Raw genomic sequence first — 22,953 nt, 5'->3', positions numbered from 1 at the left:
TAACTTTAATACCCCAGTGATGTCAGGGCAGGGGTGGTTTAATTTCTCCACCAGGTGGCGATAGAGGAAAGGAAATGCGTTTAATAACGCTCATGTCCCCCTTTGCTTGCCCTAGTATAAAGTGACATTTTCTCTGGGACTTTATGTTTGATCTTTACTGTTTGTCTAATCCTGTAATTTTGTTCTGTGCTGCCCAGACGGTTACATGTTTGTTCAACAGAAACCCTAAAAAAAATACTCGCTTTGTTCGGTTGGCAGGATCCTCTGCGGCTGCCGTAGACAGGAAGTTAACAATAGACAACATGGTGCTCGAGAAGAAAGTGTCCGGTGAGTTTTCTTTAATTTTAACAAAACTTGACTTTAAAATATGATTTTCTCCTGTTAAACCTTCAGTGTTGGTTTGATGTTACAATATTTAATATTTTCTTTTGTTGGCTCCGGACGAAACGGTTCTCTCATATTTTAATCGATGCCTCTTTGTTGTTGTTAATAATCGTGTGTGTTTGTGTGTGTCAGCCCGGGTGGAGGCGGGTCAGCGCAGGGTTTTGGATGAAGCCACCAGACAGAGGAGACTGACGAGGCAGCTGGAGGCTCTGGAGAAAGACAATTTCCAGGTGAGACCACGTGGTTTGTTTACCTGGTCACCTGTTCTGAGGTTTTTAATAATCAGTCACACCTGGTTCAGTAAAGTCAGAGCTGGGACCAGGTGAGTCTTCTGATTTACAGCAGCAGCTGAGACACAATAATCAATAATAATAATGGACACAATACTGAGCCTAATCAATAATTGGATCTAATCAATACCTTTCAGCCAGTCTGTTTTATGCGTCTGAACCTTCTTCAGCTGTTGTCAGCAGGTTGTTTGTTTGTGACATGATGTTGTTGTTGTTTTGTGTTTCCAGGACGACCCTCTGTCCTCGCTGCCTCCCCCAGGTCCTACCGCCCGCCTACCCGCCTTCAGTGAGACCGAAGAACCAGGTGAGGTCTTATTTGCTTCCTCGTTCAACAGGTCGGAGGTCGTGAGCGCTTCCCGTCTGTCTGTGTTTGTTTCCAGAGAAGAAGAAGAGGAAGACGAGGGGCGACCACTTCAAGCAGCGTTTCAGGAAGAACTTCACCACCCTGCTGGAGGAGGAGGTGGGTCACACACCTGTTCTCTTTTGCTGCTCTCTGATTGGCTGTCAGCTGACTCCCGCTCTTCGCTCTGAATGGCAGAACCTGGCGGAGAAGCCGGAGCCCAACTACCTGTCGGCGGCGGCCCCTCCCTCATCGCTGCCCCCCCGACACTTCTGTTGCGTCTGTGGTTTCCCCTCACACTACACCTGCACCACCTGCGGGGGGCGCTACTGCAGCAGCAAGTGTCTGTGCACGCACCGAGAGACCAGGTACTGTACTCGAGGTGTCACATGATGCGTCCTGTAGCTCCTGGTCTGAACCATGAAACCGGTCCAGTCCTGTGGTCCGGTCCAGATGTTCTCGTGTTTTAAAAAACGTTTCTCATAATTATCCTCATGTCACATCAGCAGAAGGTTTAAAGCTGCAGCAGGTGATTTGTTTTTTATTGATTATGCTTTTAGTTTGTTAAAATATTAGAAACTGTTTCCTGAAGGCGACTAAGACAAAATAAATAAGATAAATTTTATTAAACTTTTAAAGTGAAGTTCAGGTAACAAAGTAAATTCTGTTGACAAAGGTCATGATGTTAAATAAAAATATTACACACACACAGACTGAAGCCTCCGTATTGATGAAGACCTTCAGCTGTTGTTTTTGTTTTTTGTGCAGGTGTTTGAAGTGGACGCTGTAGCTGTTGCCACGGTGACGGGGTCACGATGGTTCTCAGACTCCATTTGTTTATTAGAAACAAAAAGGACCACGAGTCCGAGGATGAGGTGGTTAATGATGTTTCTGTAGAGTCCAGTCCAACAGCAGCTCCAGCTGCGGGTGAATGAACCCAAACTGAGCAGGATCAGGATCAGGATCAGGATCAGGATCAGGATCAGGCAGGAGGATTTTCTGACTGATCAGGTTGTGTGTGTGTGTATATGTGTGTGTGTATATATGTACATTGCTTTATCAATAAAATGTGACCTCAGTGAAACCGGTTCTTCTTCTTCTCATCATTAATGTGGAAATGTCAGGTCGCTGTCACGGCTTTGAATGTGATTGAAAGTTTCAGCCCGCTCTGTCTTTGGACTTCCTGGTATCCATGGCGACCAGCTCGTAAAGCATGTCAATTATTAAAGTGGACTTTTGAGCCGTGCGATTTGCACGGATGAAGTTTTTCTGACACTTTGGAGAGAGAGTGGTAGAGCGAGGCAGAGCTGGACTGACTTTCTGGGCCGAGGAGCCGCAGCTTCACACCAGTCAGTAAGTATGAACTGGGAACAGTGGGAGACCTGCAGCTCAGATTCAGGTTCACTGAATCAGCTGGAGCCACGGAACTGGTTCTAACTGGATTTTGACCAACGGGGGGTGAGAGTGAACGTGAAACAATTAAAACTGAGCCACAGTCAGGTTATCTAACACGATGCATTCAGGTGTCACATGGACATTAGAGTTTTCTGCCTGCAGCTGCTAACAAACTCTCTTTAAAGCTCCTCCCACTGCAGGCATGAAGTCTTCATCATCATCATCAGGAACTTCTACCTCAATTAGACCAGAAACCCTGCTGCTCTCCTCTTCATCGTCTCCTCCACCCTGTCTGTCTCTGCGAAGTCCAGAGCTGCAGGCCAAGTTCCTAGGTGAGACCTGAGACCTCGTGTAGACAGACTGAAGACTGACTAAAAGATGCAAAACTAAATCTTTTTCTTTTTGTTTCCAGATTGTCTCAGCAAATTTCAGCCTGATAGTGACCTCAGTGAATCCGATGTGGTCTCTTCCCCCTCCAGTCCCACTCCATCCTCGTCCTCCTCATCCCCCCTCGGCTGCAGCAGCAGCAGACCAGGTGAGCTGGACCCGTCAGTCATATCAGCCTGTGTGACGTCACAGCCTGGGAATCACTACAGCAGCTGGTCCGGTTGGTTTGAGAGAAGAACCTGGACCAGGTTGTGTATGTGTTTAAATGAGGCTGTGACTGGTTGATGTGAATTTATTCCATCTCAAATGGGAATATTTGAGAACTGAACTGTTTTCTGATTCACCATGTTTGGACTTACAGTTTTCATTGTCTTAAACTTTTTAATGATTCACTATATCCGTTGGTCCCTGGTTGAAGCCCCTCGGAGTTTCTTCAGATTAAACACTGAACATTTTCTTTGTGTCTGAAACTGATTCATGCATTTTGTTTGTGTGCAGCTCGTTTGTCCCTGTCCAGCCCCGAGCTCCTCTCTGAGCTGAAGGAGACCGGGACTCGGTCCCTCCGGCATGTGTCCCCCCACAGAGGCCTGACCAGGGTCTTCTCTGGACGAGGAGGACAACGGCAGGTGAGCAGAGACAAACCCAGTGACTCAAGTGTTCAGGTGGGAGTGAAGTCCTCAATCTGTAATTTCCCACATTGCTCTGGACCTGAAGTGACACGGTGTGGTCTGTGGTCAGGCACAGCTGAAGGGGGGCAGTAAAAACTGGTCTGAACTGGGTCAAATGTGAACACAGACATGAAACACGTTGATGTGATTCAGTGTGACCTTCATTTCCTGAGGGTTTCATTATCTCTGGTGTCCCTCCACAATAAAGCTCCATAAATCCACTTTGAGCAAACAGAGGCTGCAGAACCTCGTCCAGAATCCTACTGTTTTTAAGTTCCCGTCAGTGTCACAGTGATCCAGAGACAGTTGTCCTGAATGTTTGATCAAGGTGTTTTATTGATTCTGAAATTTACGTTTTACAAATACAGTCTGATGATGATGATGATGATGATGATGATGATGATTTATTTAATGTCATTCTCTTCCAGGTCTCTGACTCCACCCCCTCTACACAACCAGCCAATCACAAGCCTTCCCACTGAATTCATCAGTGGTCTGAAGTGCGGTTGAGTCCTGATCTATGAAAAATGTGAAACTCAAGCTTAACAGGAGCAGAAGAAGAAGAAGAGCTAAAACTGTTTATTGTTGTTACATTGAAAACCACAAACTGTCTGTTAAATACAAACTGGGGAAAGTTGACACCGTTTACAGTTTGAAGTTATTTCAAAATTATTTTATTTCAAGTGAAAGGCACCAACCCTGAAAAAGGATCAGTCTCAGTCCATCAACATGGACCCAGAGCTGCTCTCCCTGAACCGGCCTCCATCAGTTCTAGTGTCAGTACAACCATCAGCACCTGCAGGCTCCTGTCAGTGACATAACGGGGTCGGACAGACCTGAAGCTTCGTTTATTCCTGTCAGTAAAACGTGGTTTTATCTGTCGGTGCTGCCAAAGGCCAGTTACAGAGGAAAACTGCGGTAATGGAAACCAACCATGCTTTTAAAGCTCATGTGTCTCATGAACCAGGTATCTGCTAACTACACCTGTCAGAGTAAAGTACGAAGTATCACAACATGGAAATACTCACCTATAGTACAAGTACCTCAGAGTTATACTTCAGGACGTTATTGAGTGAAATCACCTGTCTGGTTTGAGCTTCAGGGCCACCGTAGGTATCTGCTGTTTCCCTCCTCGCCTCCAGGCGGCGCCACTTGGAGACGGAGCGGAAGTAAAGAAAAACGGAAGTCTCTTTGGCTCATTGTTGTCTCCGAGTGGCGGCGGGATAAAGGTGCTGCAGTTTTAGCTGCGGAGCCGATTTTCTTACATTTTAACTTTGCAGCTGCAGGTAAAACGACACCACACACTCAGTCGTAGTGTTTGTTAGCGCAGGAGCCGACACAGACCGAAGCCTTTGTCAGGCTGAGTCAGGCTAGCTCCCATGCTAACTAGCCTTTAGCCCCTGTTAGCCTCGGTTAGCTGCTGCATGCTAGCTGCTAACGCTGCTGAAACTTTTCTTTGTTTCTGCTGTTTCTGTTTCTTCAGACGTTTCTTTGTGTTTTGGTTCAGTCTGTGGGGAAGATGTTAATCAGAGCAGGAGCTAACAGGCTGGTTCCGAATAATCGGACCCTCAGGGCTGGTTTTAAAGGAAAACACTGACGTGTCTGAAACGTTAAACTGTTGTTTCAAACTTTCTGCCTTTAAACCCAAAAAAACAAGTTTGTCAGTTTGTTGTGGAAAAGATAAACTTGTTACAGCTGCTCTAACTAGAGGCTGGTTGCCAGATCTGACGAACAAAAAGACGGTAAATCAGAACTTTAACCTGTGAAGTGTCTGTTAATGTTTGTGATGTGGGACCTGGACCTGGACCTGGACCTGGACACATGAAGATGATCTGGTTTCTTCTTCGTGCTGGTTTATAGTGTGAATAAAATCCAAACACTGTGACCATCGACTCTTTGACTGTGACATGATAATAAATATTGTGCTGCAGTGTGAAACACTTGGTGGTTCTGAATGTCATTCGGGTCTCCAGTACCGAGCTGGTCCCCTGATACTAACCTTCCTGTGACTCTGCTGATGTTTGTTTAGACCAATGGGAGACAGCGATGATGAGTTTGACAGGAGGAGGCGGGACAAGTTCAGGAGGGAGAGGAGCGACATGGAGCGGTCAAGAGAGAGAGAGGAGAGGAGGAGGGACGAGTGGCCCGACAGGTACGCACCTGAGACGCACCTGAGCTCCAGTCGCTTTGAATCTTTAGACACAGTTTGTTTATTTTAGCTGATCATTCAGATGCTGATTCACTGAAGTCCTGTGTTTACCTGCAGCTGAAGTGTTGGACAACACAGATGAATTGAATTGTTTCTGTGGCTGGTGAAGAAAAGACATTTGAAGTAACATTTCCATTAGGCCCTCAGCACTTGTCATTACTAGGGCTGGGTTTAAAATTATTGATTTTCCGATTCAAATCGATCTTTGATTCATCAAATTCATGGATCGTTTTTTTTTTTTAAATATGTGCCATTTCCGGCATGCTCTGCAGACTTGAATTGCGTTGCGTGGTCTCATGAGACGCAACGACATTGGTCTGCTTGTGAGAGAGAAGCAAAACGTGACAGCGAGAGCACAGACGGGCCTGAAGGCAGATGTGTGGCAGCATTTTGATCTGCTCATAAACAAAACCATCTGCAAGCTGTGCCACAAATACCACGAATCTCCAAAATCATTTGAACAGACATCCCTCAACATGAATCTGTCATTACCAAGCAGAATTGGTTTTAAAAACAAAATATCATCATCAATGAGTCAATATTGGATGGAATCGATTCATGAAGTCAGGAGCGATACCCAGCCCTAGACAGCACAGTGATGTTTCTGTAGGGACCATCCATCAAGGTTCATATGGTTGATGAGGAAAGAGACGGAACGTGGCTGAATAAAAACACCTTTTATTAACAGAGCTGTCTGTCCTGTAATTACTTCTAGTCACATCATCAAGGGTGTTTTATTGTTTCTAATGGAGAGGTGGATGCTGGGAAACACACCTGACCTTTGTGACGTGTGTTTGTGGTCAGGGACTGGGAACGCGGCAGAGAGCGACGGAGGGATTATGATCGCGGGCGCAGAGAGAGATTTTCTCCGCCCCGCCACATCAGCCCTCAGCACAAACGCATGAGGAGAGACTGGTGAGTGTGATGGTCTGCGTCTCGGTCACATATGACCATGTGTTCGATTACTGACGTTTGGCTTTTCCAGGGACGACCACCGCGGGGAGCCGTACCGCTACGACCTGCCGTATGGAGGAGGTGGAGGTCCGTTTCCAGGGGCGGGGCCTCAGGGCTGGCACCCCGACCTCCCCCAGCTTCACCCACATCATGGAGGTCACCTGCTGCAGGGCAGGTGAGCTCGTGAATGACGATCATTGAAGACATTTGAGGCATGAACGTCTTCTCTGGTTCACATTTAGCGAAGTTTAAAATAATGGTTTGGAATGAACTTTGTCAGGTTGGGGATTGTGGATCCAGACCTCCCTCCTCCTGGTCCCCCCGTCATGAGGAGCTTTAAGGTGAGCCACACTAAAACACAACGTAAGAACAAAGTGGGAGCTGGAAGCCACTGTTGGAGATGTGATGTGTAAAAATTGGTTTTGTTCATTTTTGAATAAAGTTTCTTTGTGTGTTTGTTTTTCCTGTAAATAAAGTTTCTGTGCGTCTCTGCAGGAGTTTCTGTTGAACATGGAGGACAGTGTCGATGAGACGGAGGCAGTGAAGCGCTACAACCAGTACAAACTGGACTTCAGGCGACAGCAGCTGCAGGACTTTTTCCTGCAACACAAAGAGCAGGAGTGGTTTCGTTCAAAGTACCACCCTGATGACATCACGGCGAGGAAGGCGGAGTCTCTAGCTGCCCTCAAAACTCGGCTGAGCGTCTTCCTGTTCCTGTTGGACAATAATTGGCTGGATAACATGTCACTGGACATGGACCACGCCCCTGCCATCATCAAACTCCTTGATGCAGGTAAGGACAGGTGAGACAGGAAGTAAATGAGAATATACCTTCCTCAAACTGGTTAGGGACTTGGGTGTAGGGTTCTGTTACTGGCAGTTTACTGGTATCACTTTGTAGGGGTTTATGGGTAATGAGTTTTTCTGTTTCTCTGCAGCGGTAATAAAGATGGAGGGTGGTACAGACCTTGACCTGCAGGTCCTGGAGGTACCAGCTGCTCCTACAGCGTCGGTCGGGGAGCTGAGCGCTGGCGGCGGTGGTGAGAAGAGTCAGGGAGACCCAAGCGGAGGAAGCGTGAGCGGTCACAGCTCGGAGATGAACCGGAGTCGGACAGAGGAGACGACCGGTGGGGACACAGGCGAGACTAAAGACTCTGATAAGGTCAGAACAGTGACGTGAGTCCAGATGTGCAGTGATGATTAATGTGCAGCACATCAGCTGTAGATAATTAACGTCAGCTGTTAATAACAATGTTAATGAGCGAAGAGGCACATTTCTCTGTCTACACTGAGGAGCACTGGCCTCTAACAGCAGTGTTACCTGCCTTCGCTCTATAAGTCCACTGTCAGAGCAGGTGTCAACTCTAAAATGAGTGAGAAGCCCCAACCACCAGAGTGTGGACGTTGAAAACGGTGCTGGACACACTGATCTGATGTGTGTGTGCAGCAGAACACCAGTGTCCTTAAACACACCTGACTTTTAGTTCATAGGTGATTTGATGGTTTGACAGTTGTTTCACTCACTGCTCATTTCCCCTGAAACTGAAGAAGAAATCCAAGAAATATTCCATGAAACCTCGGTTTCACTTTTTCCATTCCCTCTTAGGACGGCGAAGACGAGGCCAAGCAGAACGGAGAGAAGGACAAGGAGGAGAAGAAAGATGAAGAAGAGGAGGAGGAGGAAGAGAAGACGACAAAGAAAGTGAGTCAGTTCTTGAAAGTCCTGATGTTGATGAACATTAATGTTCTTGGTGTTAATCCTGCCTCCTTCTCTCAGGGCAGGAAGAGGAAACGCAGCGTGTCGGCCGACAGCGGGGAGGGCAGCGCCTCCGACTCGGACTCCTCCCACTCTGATGGAGAGAAGGAGGAAGACGAGGAGAAGGAGGAAGAGGAGGAGGACGGAGAAGATGGTATTTATAACTTTATTTACAAATAGGACAGAAACTCTGGTGCACGGACAGAGCAGCTCAGGGGACGTGTGATCACATTGACTGATTCTGTGTGTGTGTGTGTGTGTGTGTGTGTCAGAGCGCCGTAAAGAGCGAGGGAAGGAGAGAGAAAAAGAGGCTCCGCCAAAGCCCCGCCCCCTTCACCTCACCACCTCCCTATTCATCAGGGGCATCCCGCCGGAGGTGTCTAAGGAGGAGATCACTGCTGTGAGAAAACACACACACCTGTACACACACACACACACACACACCTCTCCACAGCCTGGTGCCTGTACTAACTTGGTCCGTGTCTGTAGTTGTGTCGCAGGTACCCGGGCTTCCTGCGGGTGGCGCTATCAGACCCCCAGCCTGAGAGGAGGTGAGGGCAGAGGCCAGACCAGGCTAACAGTTTCCATCTGTTTCCAGTCTTTATGCTAAGCTAAGCTAACAGCAGCTGTGGGTTCATATCTGCTGATCAGACAGTGGATCAGAGTGAACGTCTGAGTCTCAGACAGACAGAAGTGTGTTCTGACCTTTCATGTAGCGCTCGGCATCGACGCTGTGGAGCTAATGTGTGTGTGTGTGTGTGTGTGCGTGCGTGCTGCGTGCGTGCGTGTGTGTGTGTGTGTCAGGTTCTTCCGGCGGTGCTGGGTGACATTTGACCGCAGTGTGAACATAAAGGAGACGTGCTGGAACCTGCAGAACATCAGGGTAAACAAACGTCTCGTCTCAATCCTAAACGCAGCCTGATGGACAGATGTGGTGATGATGTCATTTCCTTCTGTCAGCTCAGAGACTGCGAGCTGGCCCCGGTGGTCAACAGAGATCTGTGTCGGCGGGTTCGCAGCGTCAACGGTCTGACTCACCACAAACCGGTGGTGAGGAACGACATCCGTCTGTCTGCGCGTCTCGTGCACAGTCTGGACCAGAGGGGGGAGCTGTGGGCCGGACAGGTACAGTCCAGCATGTCGCAGTAACAGTGTGTTTGCAGCTGTTTGTGACTGAACACACACACACACACACAACAGACTGACATGATGTATGTCAGTCTGTTGTGTCCATCTTTAATCTTTTAACTGCAGAACTCCATTCACGTTCCTGCTGTTTTAAAGGTTTCCTCAGTATCACGTTAATCCAGTGGTCACTGAAACACAAGGTGCCGTCGGCCAATTCAGCTGCTTTGGATTGGGACTGTTTTAGAAAGTGTAAACAAATTAAGACCAAAATGGTGCTGAGGAGTAGCTGCTGTTCAGTTTGTTTATGGTCTGACCCCTGAGGAAACTCTCTGACAGCAGCATATTAACACGGCTCAGGTCACTACATTACCCACAATCCCTCAGTAATTAGGTGTTGCTGTGTGTGTGCAGATGGAGACCAACCCTGTTCTGAAGAACATCACAGATTACCTGATAGAGGAGGTCAGCGCTGAGGAGGAGGAGCTGACGGGCGCCTCCGGGGGCAACGGTGACGACACGGGCACCAAAGATCCCGCCTCCTCCTCTGAGGTTACTGTGGAGACAGATGAGAAACTGCTGAAGGTGGGAGGAGCTTCGTCTGTCTGAATCCGTCTTCCAGTTTTCACTGTGACGGTTGTGGACTGTGTGTGTGCAGGTCCTGGACAGGCTGCTGCTCTACCTGCGTCTGGTCCACTCCGTAGATTATTATAACTTCTGTGAGTATCCTGCCGAGGACGAGATGCCTCATCGCTGTGGGTTGATCCACGTGCGAGGGCCCCTGCCTGTGGGCAAGATCACTGCAGCTGAGGGTACACACACACACACACACACACACTCACACACAGTGCCAAGGAGTCAGACAGGAGGATATTTACGACCCTGTCAGCTGTGTAAAATACTGTGTTTTAAATTAAATGAACTTGATGCTGGTAATAACACAGATGCTCAGATCTATGAGCTTGTGCTGACAGGGCTCACACAAATATCCAACTGAGAACGTCTTAGAATATGAATCACATGCAACAACACGTGGAAGTTGCAGTGGTGCTGCTTGTCTCCTGGGTAAATACCAGCACACTGTTTTTCACTGCTTGGGACCAAAAACCAGACAGAGACTTGAATCCGTTTCCCCGAGTGTGTGTAAGAAGCTGTGTCACCTCCAGCCGCTGATGATGAAGCTGCTGATGTAATCCAGCTCTGTGTTTTGATTGGACAGTGAGCGAACATCAGAGGATGTGTGAGGAGCGACTGGCTCCTCTGCTGTCTCCATCAGAGACTCTGAGCGAAGACGAAGCTGCCAAACTGGGCAAGAAGGACCCAGAACAGGAGGTAGGACCGACTGTGTCTGACCGACTGTGTCTGACCGACTGTTTGACACCAGTCTGTAACACCTGTGTGTGTGTGTGTGTGTGTGTGTGCAGGTGGAGAAGTTCCTGTCAGCCAACACTCAGGAGCTCAGTAAAGACAAATGGCTCTGTCCTCTGAGCGGGAAGAAGTTCAAGGTGAGTTTTACCACCTGTGTGTGTGTGCGCTGCCTCCTTCGCTGGTTTCCATGGCAACTGGCATCTTGATTTTGTCGTTCAGGCTCCAGAGTTTGTGCGTAAACACATCCTGAACAAACACGGAGAGAAAGTTGCCGCCGTCAGACAGGAGGTCGAGTTCTTCAACAACTTCCTGCTGGACGCCAAAAGGCCTGCTCTACCTGAGAACAAGCCCCTCCCACCGCCAGCACAAGGTGCCACACACAGTCACACAGTGTATCCTGTAACATTGTTATCTACACAAACACAACAGGCTCATCTCTTCTGTGGCCTGTTGAAAGGCATTGTGGGAAATGTAGGGACCAGACTGGTGCAGAATTAGAGATGGTTCAGGGTGCAGAGGACAAAATGCATTTCCTGTGTGTTGAGCTGAAATCCTCACGTCGTGTCTCCCTCTTCCAGCCGCTCCCCCCGGGGTGCCAGGGTTTCCTGCTCAGTCGCCACAGCAGCAAAGCCTCCTGGGATATCCACCTGGAGTCAGACCTCCCATGCCCGGTTTCCCTGGTACATACACATTCAGCAGCTCAATATATAATATTTATAACACAAATTGTTCTGATTTGAATTGTTATAACATGAAACATAGAAAATATATAAAAAGAGTCATGAGGTGACAGGTTGAAACTTGATTTGATCAGACGGTGCTTTATAGATGGGTAGGAATGGGTGGACGGGCGGGTGGACAGACAGCCTAATGGTGCCTGATGATCCTACTGTGTAAAATGCAGCTGCTGCTTATGTTTCTGTGAAGGTGTTTATGTCCAAAGAGAGTTTAGCTGTAAAACTGTGATTTAAAGTAAGTGTGTGTGTGTGTGTGTGTGTGTGTGTGTGTGTGTGTGTGTGTGTGTGTGTGTGTGTGTGTGTGTGTGTGTGTGTCAGGTGGAGCACCTCCCTATCCCCCCAACCAGTTTGGGGCGGGGCGTGGTAACTATGACAACTTCAGAGGTCATTTAGGAGGAGGAGGAGGGTTTCCTGGGAAACAACGAAACAACAGGTAGAGAAAAGACTGAAGATGACAGTTCATGTCCAAATGTATTGATTACATATTGATTGTGTGCGTGTGTGTCTGCAGGGGCGTGCGAGGGGACCCTCGATCGATCATTGAGTACAGAGACCTCGATGCTCCAGACGACCTCGACTTCTTTTAAACCTTTTAAGTCAAATCACAGGATGTTTTGTTTTTTTTTTAACTTTTTTTTTTTTTTTATTCCTACATTTCCCATGATCCCCTTTATCTTCCCTCCATTATTTGTCTTACATGTTTTGGATTTAGGACTTCAACTAGGGCTGTGTGTGTGTATATGTGTGTGTGAGAGCAGGACCAATAACTGTCATTAGTGATGCTGATCTGATTCGTTCCACTTTCCAATAAAGATCAATACAGGAGGCTGTTGCTATGGTTACTGTGTGTGTTCATGTTTGGGGTCAGCTCATTTCTTCTTCTTTATTTTGACATCACTGAAAACTGAAGGTGGGACCTCAGACCTTCACATGTCAAAGATGTGGAGCATTTTACACTCAGACACTTTCATTCTGCTTTTCTTTGAACAGTTAAATGAATGTTATAAATAGACAGTAAGTTTGTGGAGAAAAAATAGTTGATGGTCTAAAACATGTCGCACTGTTTGTTCTCATTGGTCCACTGACTGTCCAATGACATTTAACTTCAGTTTGGTTCTATAGAAAACAGAATCAGCACAGGAGGAGCCAAATGTGCGTCTGTCGTCTCCACAAGAAAAACCTGGAAGCCATGAAACACGAGGCCGAGGGCCCACAGGACAAAAAGCTCACACACAAATCACACCTGTCGGGGTTTGAACAGGAAGTTGGTTGTGACCACAGCCCAGTGAAGCTGCTGATGGAAGGGTTTTGCTTTTGGAACAGCCTGTTGGAAATGTTGATATCTTTGACTGCGTCTGCAGGTTTGGTTTGAGTCATGACATGACACGGCCTGCATGACTGGAGCTGGAACACTGTAAGGACGTCCTTCATCGTCACTGTGTCATGATGTTTCAGTTGGAACCGAGTCCAGTTCTGACAGAACCTCCTTCAAGAAAAGAAAAGCTTCATCATGCTGCAGGGTGGTCATCCACAGCTGTGATGTTGGCGTTATGTGGTCAGAGATAATGAGCAGAGGAGAAGAAGAAGCTGGAAATAAAGTTGTCACTATGATGCCTGACTTCTGACTGGTCCTGATCCAGAGCTGGGATGTGGGAGCCCTTGGTATGACATGTAGGAGTGAGTATAGTAAAGAGTTTTACCTTAAAACCACAGTGAGACTGAGCTTTTACATTTTTCTTTTGCTCCTTGGATCCAAACTCTGTTTCTGCTTTGGTGCATTTCTCCTCAACAACTTCAGTTCATGCACGTTGACTCTTGTGTGTCTGTTTGGTTCATGAGGACTTTGTGTGTCTGTTGGGTTCATGGTTCATGAGGACTTTGTGTGTCTGTTGGGTTCATGAGGACTTTGTGTGTCTGTTTGGTTCATGAGGACTTTGTGTGTTTGCTTCATGAGGACTTTGTGTGTCTGTTTCGTTCATGAGGACTTCGTGTGTCTGTTTGCTTCATGAGGACTTTGTGTGTCTGTTTCGTTCATGAGGACTTTGTGTCTGTTTCGTTCATGAGGACTTTGTGTGTCTGTTTCGTTCATGAGGACTTTGTGTGTCTGTTTCGTTCATGAGGACTTTGTGTGTCTGTTTCGTTCATGAGGACTTTGTGTGTCTGTTTGGTTCATGAAGACTTTGTGTGTCGTTTGGTCCATGAGGACTTTGTGTGTCTGTTTGCTTCACGAGGACTTTGTGTGTCTGTTTGCTTCACGAGGACTTTGTGTGTCGTTTGGTCCATGAGGACTTCGTGTGTCTGTTTGGTTCACGAAGACTTTGTGTGTCGTTTGGTCCACGAGGACTTTGTGTGTCTGTTGGGTTCATGAGGACTTTGTGTGTCTGTTTGGTTCAAGAGGACTTCGTGTGTCTGTTGGGTTCATGAGGTCTTTGTGTGTCTGTTGGGTTCATGAGGACTTTGTGTGTCTGTGGGTTTTTAGCGGTGAAGCTCCTAACAGAAAATAACAGCTTGTGGTCTCAAACTTCCCCTTCAGCTGCTTCCCCTCAGACCTGGAGATTAGAAACTGCTCTTTCTTCACATCCTCTCAGGTGGACTGCATGGGTTTGGGTTTTTAATTGAAGAAACAACCAACACAGAAATATGGGAAGTGTACGTGGTACCAGCTCCGACCAAAGGGCTGGATGATGAGTCCAGCTCACTTCTCTTCAAGAGAGGAGAGAGAAGCAGCTGAACATGCTGAGAGGATTTAGTGCTGACTCCACCCACAGCCTGGACTTTCTCTCTGCTAGAAAGTTGTTCTGTTCCACTAAAACCTGACTCATTTCTCTGCAGTTGTGGTGTCGGTGCCGATCTGCACGACAGACCAAGGTCAGTGAACGCCTCCTGTCTCTGCTTCTGTCTGAGTTTGGGTTTTAGGATGATAAAAAATCCACATCAGGGTTTTTTATTCTGACTGATATGAGGAATAATGTTTGTTCTTCTGCACAGTTTGTGAGGAGATGCTGGTTTTATTCTGCTGCAGCTGCTCACAAACATCTGTGTGCAGAATCAAAAGCTTCTCTGGACCCATGAGGTCAGACTTTAGTTTGTCTTTGCAGGAACAAAGTGACAGCCTGAAGTTTTCATGCTGCACAACAGAGTTTAGACAAAGATGAACCAAAGAGTCTGATCAGAAATCACTGATCAGGACCGTTATCAAAGATCCTCTTGGAGATCCTCACTCTGTCCCAAATCCAGACCACTAGAGGGGACTTCCCACAATGCACCTCTCCTGTTACTGTGTTAATAATTTAACTGATCGGAGCCTGGATGTTCATCCATTTGGTTGAACTTTGACCAAAAACGTAACAGGTCAATGAAAACACTCATCACATGTGTTCACCTGTTGTTCTGGGCTCCATGAGGAAAAGCTGAATCAGACAGAGACACAGAGTCAGAGCTGAGTCCAGTCCGGCTTTATTAAAGAAAAGCTTTACAGACATAGTCTCATATTTAGACAGAACTATTAGCAGAAATGGATTTTAGTGTCATAAACATGTCGTGAATTCTCCTACTGTGAATCCACTGTACACCGTGATGAGCCAGGACATGGATCAGAACCTCAAAACCTTCCTGAAGTCCAGGTCAGTGCAGGAGGTCCTGTCCATGCCCCAACAATGATCAGGCTGGACCTTCATGCCGTGGAAACGTCAGTATATTAAAGCCAGAGTAACATAATGAAGCTGAAACCAGCTGCTGAGACAGTTAGTGAGTCTGACACAGGAACATGGGACTTAGACGACAAACACAAACAACATGAAAACACACACACACTGTGCTGCTGCCAGTCTTCTTGGATAAACCACCTGATCAACACACCATGTTGATGTGTCTGCAGACTGAAGTCCAGTCTCTGGGCTGACTGTGTTGGACTGGTCCCTGACAGCAGCAGGACCAGAACCCACCTGGTCTGACCCAGTTCACTTTGGGTTCATTGGTCTTCGTTCACGTGGGTTTGGATTCTGGTCTGTGGGTCTGCATCGTTTTCTATAGAACATAAAACCAACAACAGCAGCAACAAGAAGCAAAATACCAACAACTGTCAGACCCACAGCCAGTCCAACATGTCCATGACCTGCAGGAGAGAACAGGTGTGAGGTGTCAGGTAGGTGATGACTGAAGAACAGAACAAACTCCTGTCAGACATTATCTCCTGCACTTTGACCACATCACTCATCCAGCTGTTTTCTACAAAGTCTCATCAACAACATCTGGAGAAAACACAAACATCTGGTCTCACATCAACAACCAGGAAGCAGCTTCAGCTCTGCTGCTCAGACAAACACACACTCACCTGCTGAGACTCTCAGGTGGACGGTGCTGATTGGCTCAGTCTTTAAAACACCTCTCTTCCTGCGCTTTGTTTGACTCTGGGCGACACGACACTCGTATGTCCCAGTGTCAGTAAACGTCACATCCTTCAGAGTCACAGACACGTCTCCATCCTTCATCTGTGAGTCCTTCAGCTCCACCCGCTCCTTAAAAGATGGATGCTGGTTTATCCGATCAAACCTCCCATTCCGGTACAAGAACACATATTCTGGATCCAGATCAGGTCTGGTCCACTGTAGAGCTAAGATCTCTGTGCTGCTGGGAGCTCGACCTGGCAGAGTGACGTTCTGTCCAGGTTCAGCTGTGATGGTTCTCTGACCTGAAGAACAGAGGAACAGACAGAGAGCAGCCTAAATCCAAAGAAATGTGTTTACAGCCTGAGCAAAGATGAAGAAGTTATTCCTGATGTGTGTTCCTCCAAAGTGGGACTGTGGTTGGACAGGAAGGATTCAGATCAGCGTGGAACGTTCCAACACTGTGCCCAGCTGTTCCTCACACAGGAACCTATCTGACTGTTAGACCCATCAGTTCTCTATGGCAGTGGGCCTGGCTACAGTTGGAGGTCGGCCCCCTCATCAGCCAAGACTGGCCCAGACCACATCCATGTGATCCTCATGTGCTGTTGGGGATGTTTTCATCCACCAAGGGTCATTTTTCACTGTTAATGTGGCCACAACTTTACTGTAGATATAAATAATATAGAACATATTTCAATATAAAAGGGATTTATCTGAAATATTTTCACAGCACTTTATTTTAGCGGATGTTTTCATCCCGAACATAACCAAAGGGTAGTGTTTTCCAACAGCACAAAGGCCTGAGGATAAACTGGACTCACCCTCAGAGACACAGACCAGGAGACAAAAACTCAGCAGGGACGCAGTTTCTTTAACCCCCATTTTCTCTTCTGTTGTCTGAAAGTTGTTTATCGGTGATATTTCTCAAATTGTGGCTCATATGATTAATAACATCGACAGGAGAGACCAACCGGACACGCCTCGTTCGTCAGCCTTCGGTAACACGGGCTGTGTCTGAATGTCCACCCTAGTCCCGGACCCCTCGGTCACTATATAGTCCACTATATAGACTGCTGTACTATATAGACTGCTGTACTATATAGACTGGACTCAAAGATCTAAGTTTCGGACCTGTACCCACTACTTTTTCTCTGTCGCAGATTATGACGTAACACGGGCTGCTGGCGCATGTAGACGTCACTTCCGGTTCCTTCCTTGTTTTTTTTTCTTTTAATAATTTAGTGGTAAAAATTAATTTATCTCTCCCCGAATGTTTTTCTAAAAGGTGTAACTTAAAGGTCTGTTCATAATTTTCACGGACCATTACAGGGACCGACTCTAGGGGAGCTGTTCTGTGGTCTGAGCTGGTTCCAATGGCAACAAACCTCCTGATGTTTATATCAGTCCAATATTCAGAATCACGTAATATTCATAGCATTAACCGTGGTTATATAGTTGTGTCTGCCTTATAGTCTGGTCTCCAGACACCATCTAGTTTAGGTCTCTGTTGGTCCCACAAACACTAGTCTGGTTTCCATCACCTTGTTTTTATGCACATTTTGAAGTTTCACATCAAAAACGATGGAAACACCAAATTTAAGGAATAAAAATTTAATTCACAAAAAATGTTTCCAGCTGGTTTGAAGTGTTTTTGGTTTATGTGACTAATGGAAGATGGAAACACATTTGTCAAAGTTCTGACGTAGAGCGTTACGCTGGCGTCGTCTTCCCCATGTGTGCTGGCTCAGGGTCATAACGAACTTCCTGCCAGTGCCCGTCCTTATAAACGCGTCTAATTCTAATTCACATTCACAGTTACCAGACTGTCTGTGAAATCCTGCTTAGTGTGACATCACATTGTGAGTTTTAACACAATAACATGCATTTACAGTGGGTACGGAAAGTATTCAGACCCCTTTAAATTTTTCACTCTTTGTGTCATTGCAGCCATTTGCCAAAATCCAAAAAGTTCATTTTATTTCTCATTAATGTACACTCAGCACCCCATCTTGACAGAAAAAAACAGAAATGTAGAAATTTTTGCAAATTTATTAAAAAAGAAAAACTGAAATATCACATGGTCATAAGTATTCAGACCCTGTGCTCAGTATTGAGTAGAAGCACCTTTTGAGCTAGTACAGCCATGAGTCTTCTTGGGAATGATGCAACAAGTTTTTCACACCTGGATTTGGGGATCCTCTGCTGTTCTTCCTTGCAGATCCTCTCCAGTTCTGTCAGGTTGGATGGTGAACGTTGGTGGACAGCCATTTTCAGGTCTCTCCAGAGATGCTCAATTGGGTTTAGGTCAGGGCTCTGGCTGGGCCAGTCAAGAACGGTCACAGAGTTGTTCCGAAGCCACACCTTTGTTATTTTAGCTGTGTGCTTAGGGTCATTGTCCTGTTGAAAGGTGAACCTTCGGCCCAGTCTGAGGTCCTGAGCACTCTGGAAGAGGTTTTCTTCCAGGATATCTCTGTACTTGGCCACATTCATGTTTCCTTCAATTGCAACCAGTCGTCCTGTCCCTGCAGCTGAAAAACACCGCCACAACATGATGCTCCCACCACCATGTTTCACTGTAGGGATTGTATTGGGCAGGTGATGAGCAGTGGCTGGTTTTCTCCACACATACCGCTTAGAATTAACGCCAAAAAGTTCAATCTTGGTCTCATCAGACCAGAGAATCTTATTTGTCATAGTCTGGGAGTCTTTCATGTGTTTTTTGGCAAACTCTATTCAGGTTTTCATGTGTCTTGCACTGAGGAGAGGCTTCCATCGGGCCACTCTGCCATAAAGCCCCGACTGGTGGAGGGCTGCAGTGATAGTTGACTTTGTGGAACTTTCTCCCATCTCCCTACTGCATCTCTGGAGCTCAGCCACAGTGATCTTTGGGTTCTTCTTTACCTCTCTCACCAAGGCTCTTCTCCCACGATTGCTCAGTTTGGCTGGACGGCCAGGTCTAGGAAGAGTTCTGGTCGTCCCAAACTTTTTCCATTTGAGGATTATGGAGGCCACTGTGCTCTTAGGAACCTTGAGTGCTGCAGAAATTCTTTTGTAACCTTGGCCAGATCTGTGCCTTGCCACAATTCTGTCTCTGAGCTCCTTGGGCAGTTCCTTCGACCTCATGATTCTCATTTGCTCTGACATGCACTGTGAGCTGTAAGGTCTTATATAGACAGGTGTGCGCCTTTCCTAATCAAGTCCAATCAGTTTAATTAAACACAGCTGGACTCCAATGAAGGAGCAGAACCATCTCAAGGAGGATCAGAAGAAATGGACAGCATGTGAGTTAAATATGAGTGTCACTGCAAAGGGTCTGAATACTTATGACCATGTGATATTTCAGTTTTTCTTTTTTAATAAATTTGCAAAAATTTCTACATTTCTGTTTTTTTCTGTCAAGATGGGGTGCTGAGTGTACATTAATGAGAAATAAAATGAACTTTTTGGATTTTGGCAAATGGCTGCAATGACACAAAGAGTGAAAAATTTAAAGGGGTCTGAATACTTTCCGTACCCACTGTATATAGAGGCCACAAACCACGAGGACCACATGCCTTGTCTGGCCTTGTCGCCATATTGTTCAACCTTAAATACAAAATATCCATCCACCCCACTGTCACCTTCCAGTCCTTCGAAGCTCTCATAGCAGGTATTCACGGTCACACACCAACCTTCTTGGCCACTATCTACCGCCCACCAAAACCTAACCCGACCTTCCTGGACGAACTGTCAGACCTCTTAGCTAACCTCATCTCTCTGTCAGCCAACATAATTCTTCTTCGTGATTTTATCATCCACTTCGACAATCCCAACAACACCACAACAAAAGACTTCATTTCCTGTCTGGACAGCTTTGGGCTCCAACAATACATCACCTCCCCAACACATTCTCTAGGCCACACCCTTGACTTAGTCTGCTGCTCTGGCGTCACAGCTCAGTCATGTTCTACCTTCGACACCTTCTTCTCCGACCACAAACTAGTCTGCTTTAACTTCAAACTACCTCTCTTCAAAACCCACCTCTCCCCCACCATCACTTTCCGTAACTTAAAGAACACCGACCTCCCCTCCTTCACTGCTGCTCTCAACAACCTTTCATGTACTAATTATACACCGTCCCTCTCCAACGTTATCCAATTTCAACTGTGAGTTACGTAATCTACTCGACACCTTCGCCCCACTCAAAACTAGATCTGTATCCTTTACGCACTCTGCTCCATGGTACACACCCGAACTCCGCTTCCTCAAAACCCACGCCCGTCGCCTTGAACGTCTCCTCAAAAAAACCGGTTTATCCACCCACAAGGACTTATACCTAAACCACATACTGAAGTACAAGCAAACCATTACCCAAACAAAATCTGACTTCTATGCCTCTCTCATTGTATCCGCCTCTGGCTCCACGCGTTCCCTCTTCTCCACTGTCAAAAATTTATTGGGCCCTCCCGATACTCCTCTCTTCCCCTCACTCTCCACCACCTTGTGCAATAACTTCCTGAATTTCTTCTCATCAAAAATCGAAAATATACACCAGCACTTCCCCCCCCCCCCCATCTGTGATAATGCGAACTGTCTCCTCTGTACCCTACCCCTACCCTGTCCATCAGTATCTTCCCTGCTCTCGAGTTTTATCGTTTCACCCACCACGGTTATCTCTTCCCTGATCCTCAAATCCAAACCCTCAACCTGCAAACTTGACCCCCTACCAACCAACCTCGTCAAGCTCTGTCTCCCCTTTCTCCTTCCTCATCTTACCCACATTATTCACACTTCCCTCAATTCTGGCATCGTACCCCCATCACTCAAGACAGCCATCATCACACCAATTCTAAAAAAACCTGGTCTCAATTGTGCCGACCTTAACAACGTCCGCCCTTTCTCCAATCTCTCGTTCCTCTCCAAAAGACTCTGGCCTTGTCTCCATCCTCATCCTCCTTGACCTAACTGCAGCTTTTGACACCATCTCGCACAAGATTCTCCTCCATCGCCTTGCTTCCATCGGCATAGCCGGCTCGGTCCTCGCATGGTTCATCTCCTACCTCTCTGACCGCACCCAGTCCGTCCATCTCCAGAACTTCCACTCTCCTCGTCGGCACCAGATCCATCCTTTCTAAAACCAGCATCTTCTCCATTCAAATTGACAACAATACTGTCCTCCCCTCCCCCCAAGTTAAGAACCTCGGTGTCATCCTAGATCATCCTATCAATACCACTACCCGTTCGGCCTACTCCCATCTCCGTAACATAAACCGCATCCGTTCCTCACTCACCACTGATAGCACGGCCATACTCGTTAATGCCTTTGTCACCTCTCGTTTGGATTACTGTAACTCACTCCTCACTGGTCTACCTCTCACTTCGCAAACTCCAACTTGTCCAGAACTCTGCTGCCCAAATCATCACCAGAACTCCATCCTCACATCATATCACCCCTGTCCTTAAACAACTTCACTGGCTCCCTGTGTCCTTCCGTATAAACTATAAAATCCTCCTTCTCACCTACAAAGCTTTCCACTTTGCCCCACCATACATCACTGAACTACTTCATATCTATTCTCCGCCTCGTACTCTCTGCTCCTCCAGTTCCATTCTCCTCTGCACCCCTACAGTGCGCCTGGCCACCATGGGCGCTTGATCCTTCAGCCACACTGCGCCCCGCCTTTGGAACATTTTTCCGTCATCACATCCGGTCGTCTCTGGACTTTTCAACTTTTAAATCATCACTCAAAACGTATCTGTTCCGTATAGCGTTTTTCACCTAACTCTCTCAACTTCTCAAAGCAGCCCGTGATGTTCTACCACCCTCCGCCTATTTCATATTGTCTCATATTGTCTCATATTTGTTGTTCTGTCATCTGGGTTTCTGTATTTCAATTTACTTTTACTGTACTTCGCCCACTTCCTAGATACTCTACACTTTTGCCTTTACATTCTCTCCCTCTGTTTATGCATTGTTGTTACTGTTGTTTTAATGCACTCTATGTATTTCATGCTGTATGCTTCCTTTTCTCTCTGTAAGGTGACCTTGAGAGTTTGAAAGGCGCCATGAAATAAAATGTATTATTATTATTATTATTAGTATTATTATCATTATTATAGCACAGCACCGACCTCAAACCATTGAGAGACCAGACAGGCCACAAGGTCGGGCTAAGCCCCTTTAGCAGGCTGAGTGTTGTAACCGGTCCTAGTCCTAGTCTTTATAGTGGTCTCTAACACAGACTGGGCCTGATTATTGGTAATGAGAGCTTCAAACATGGGCCCCATGCTCTGACAGTGTTTGTAATGAAAGACACAGGGATTCATTTATAGCAAATACACAGCTGGGCATGGACGTCAGAACAGGTCTAAGACAAACACACGACTTACCTGGCATGGCTGAATGATACCACACTCAGAGCATCTTCAGACTTTGGTGTCCTCCAGTCAGAAGGAGTCTTTATCCAACCTGTGCTTCCTGTTCTCTAATCACCTTAGGTCTGTTTCCGCTGCTCCATAGAGCCATGGAGGAATAATGGAGGAGGAAGTCCTCCTTCTTCTTCTTCTTCTTCTTCAACAGCAGTTGGCAACTGTCAATATTGACCAATATATAAATCCTAACACTCAAAACCTTTTCTGTCTAGATACTTAAATAAAATCCTATTTACTCCATTTGGTATTTCTGGATTGGATTTAGAACCAATGTTAATTTTGACAGCAGATTTTAATTTAGTTTTAGTCGACTAAAATCTATTGGGTTTAATTTAAGTGTAATTTAGTTAAACTATTGTAATATACAAAATATTCTAAATTAAAATTAAAAGAAAAACAAGTTTCATTAAATATATATGGAATATGGTCTTTCCATAAAAGACCAAAAATGAGATATGCACCGTTTATAACCTGCATATTCTTCATTCTTTAAAGCCAAAGGTCAACTCCAACATATTTAAGAGAAAAACTGTATTTGGCA

General features: G+C 46.4%; 3 protein-coding genes across 5 annotated transcripts; 2 read left to right on the top strand and 1 right to left on the bottom strand.

Annotated features, from left to right (window-relative positions):
* The first annotated feature begins 193 nt into the window (after positions 1–193).
* Positions 194–4,103, top strand: znhit1 (zinc finger, HIT-type containing 1). Of its 3 annotated transcripts, XR_003296689.1 has the most exons (9): positions 194–327; positions 517–614; positions 903–1,134; positions 1,213–1,382; positions 1,783–2,367; positions 2,595–2,741; positions 2,822–2,944; positions 3,295–3,422; positions 3,893–4,103. XR_003296689.1 is itself a non-coding variant. In XM_026324832.1 (6 exons), exons 1-6 carry the CDS (start codon positions 303–305, stop codon positions 1,802–1,804), a joined length of 471 nt encoding a protein of 156 aa, XP_026180617.1. In that variant the 5' UTR covers positions 199–302; the 3' UTR covers positions 1,805–1,946. The 3 variants fall into 3 exon arrangements, 2 of the variants coding, with proteins under 2 accessions (XP_026180617.1, XP_026180621.1); XM_026324832.1 differs by lacking the exons at positions 2,595–2,741; positions 2,822–2,944; positions 3,295–3,422; positions 3,893–4,103 and having other exon boundaries at positions 199–327; positions 903–978; positions 1,055–1,134; positions 1,783–1,946; XM_026324836.1 differs by lacking the exons at positions 194–327; positions 517–614; positions 903–1,134; positions 1,213–1,382; positions 1,783–2,367 and adding an exon at positions 2,368–2,472.
* Positions 4,104–4,604: 501 nt separating this feature from the next.
* Positions 4,605–12,444, top strand: LOC113139143 (serrate RNA effector molecule homolog). Its single transcript, XM_026322157.1, has 21 exons — positions 4,605–4,750; positions 5,494–5,616; positions 6,478–6,588; positions 6,659–6,802; positions 6,908–6,968; positions 7,123–7,420; positions 7,566–7,789; positions 8,234–8,329; positions 8,405–8,537; positions 8,656–8,783; positions 8,873–8,934; positions 9,188–9,266; positions 9,344–9,508; positions 9,923–10,093; positions 10,167–10,320; positions 10,728–10,840; positions 10,933–11,013; positions 11,096–11,246; positions 11,455–11,556; positions 11,932–12,046; positions 12,125–12,444. Exons 2-21 carry the CDS (start codon positions 5,498–5,500, stop codon positions 12,198–12,200), a joined length of 2,583 nt encoding a protein of 860 aa, XP_026177942.1. The 5' UTR covers positions 4,605–4,750; positions 5,494–5,497; the 3' UTR covers positions 12,201–12,444.
* Positions 12,445–15,052: 2,608 nt separating this feature from the next.
* Positions 15,053–22,392, bottom strand: LOC113141252 (CD276 antigen homolog). Its single transcript, XM_026325555.1, has 3 exons — positions 22,371–22,392; positions 15,947–16,303; positions 15,053–15,727 (listed from the first exon to the last, which is right to left on the bottom strand). Exons 1-3 carry the CDS (start codon positions 22,375–22,377, stop codon positions 15,573–15,575), a joined length of 519 nt encoding a protein of 172 aa, XP_026181340.1. The 5' UTR covers positions 22,378–22,392; the 3' UTR covers positions 15,053–15,572.
* Positions 22,393–22,953: the final 561 nt, after the last annotated feature.

Source organism: Mastacembelus armatus, chromosome 18 (assembly GCF_900324485.2).
Source record: "Mastacembelus armatus chromosome 18, fMasArm1.2, whole genome shotgun sequence".
Lineage (NCBI taxonomy): Eukaryota > Metazoa > Chordata > Actinopteri > Synbranchiformes > Mastacembelidae > Mastacembelus > Mastacembelus armatus.
The sequence above is the reverse complement of the archived record's forward strand: the minus strand, read 5'-3'. Positions and strand labels throughout refer to the sequence as shown.

Bases quoted from the DNA above. Each gene is read 5' to 3' on its own strand.
- znhit1 (XM_026324832.1), top strand. From the start codon at position 303: ATGGTGCTCGAGAAGAAAGTGTCCG. The intron at 615-902 runs GTGAGACCACGT...TTGTGTTTCCAG, and splicing joins TGGAGAAAGACAATTTCCAG to GACGACCCTCTGTCCTCGCT. The intron at 1,135-1,212 runs GTGGGTCACACA...TCTGAATGGCAG, and splicing joins CCACCCTGCTGGAGGAGGAG to AACCTGGCGGAGAAGCCGGA.
- LOC113139143 (XM_026322157.1), top strand. From the start codon at position 5,498: ATGGGAGACAGCGATGATGAGTTTGACAGGAGGAGGCGGGACAAGTTC. The intron at 7,421-7,565 runs GTAAGGACAGGT...GTTTCTCTGCAG, and splicing joins CATCAAACTCCTTGATGCAG to CGGTAATAAAGATGGAGGGT. The intron at 8,784-8,872 runs GTGAGAAAACAC...CCGTGTCTGTAG, and splicing joins CTAAGGAGGAGATCACTGCT to TTGTGTCGCAGGTACCCGGG.
- LOC113141252 (XM_026325555.1), bottom strand. The intron at 15,728-15,946 runs GTGAGTGTGTGT...TCTCTCCTGCAG, and splicing joins CCACCTGAGAGTCTCAGCAG to GTCATGGACATGTTGGACTG.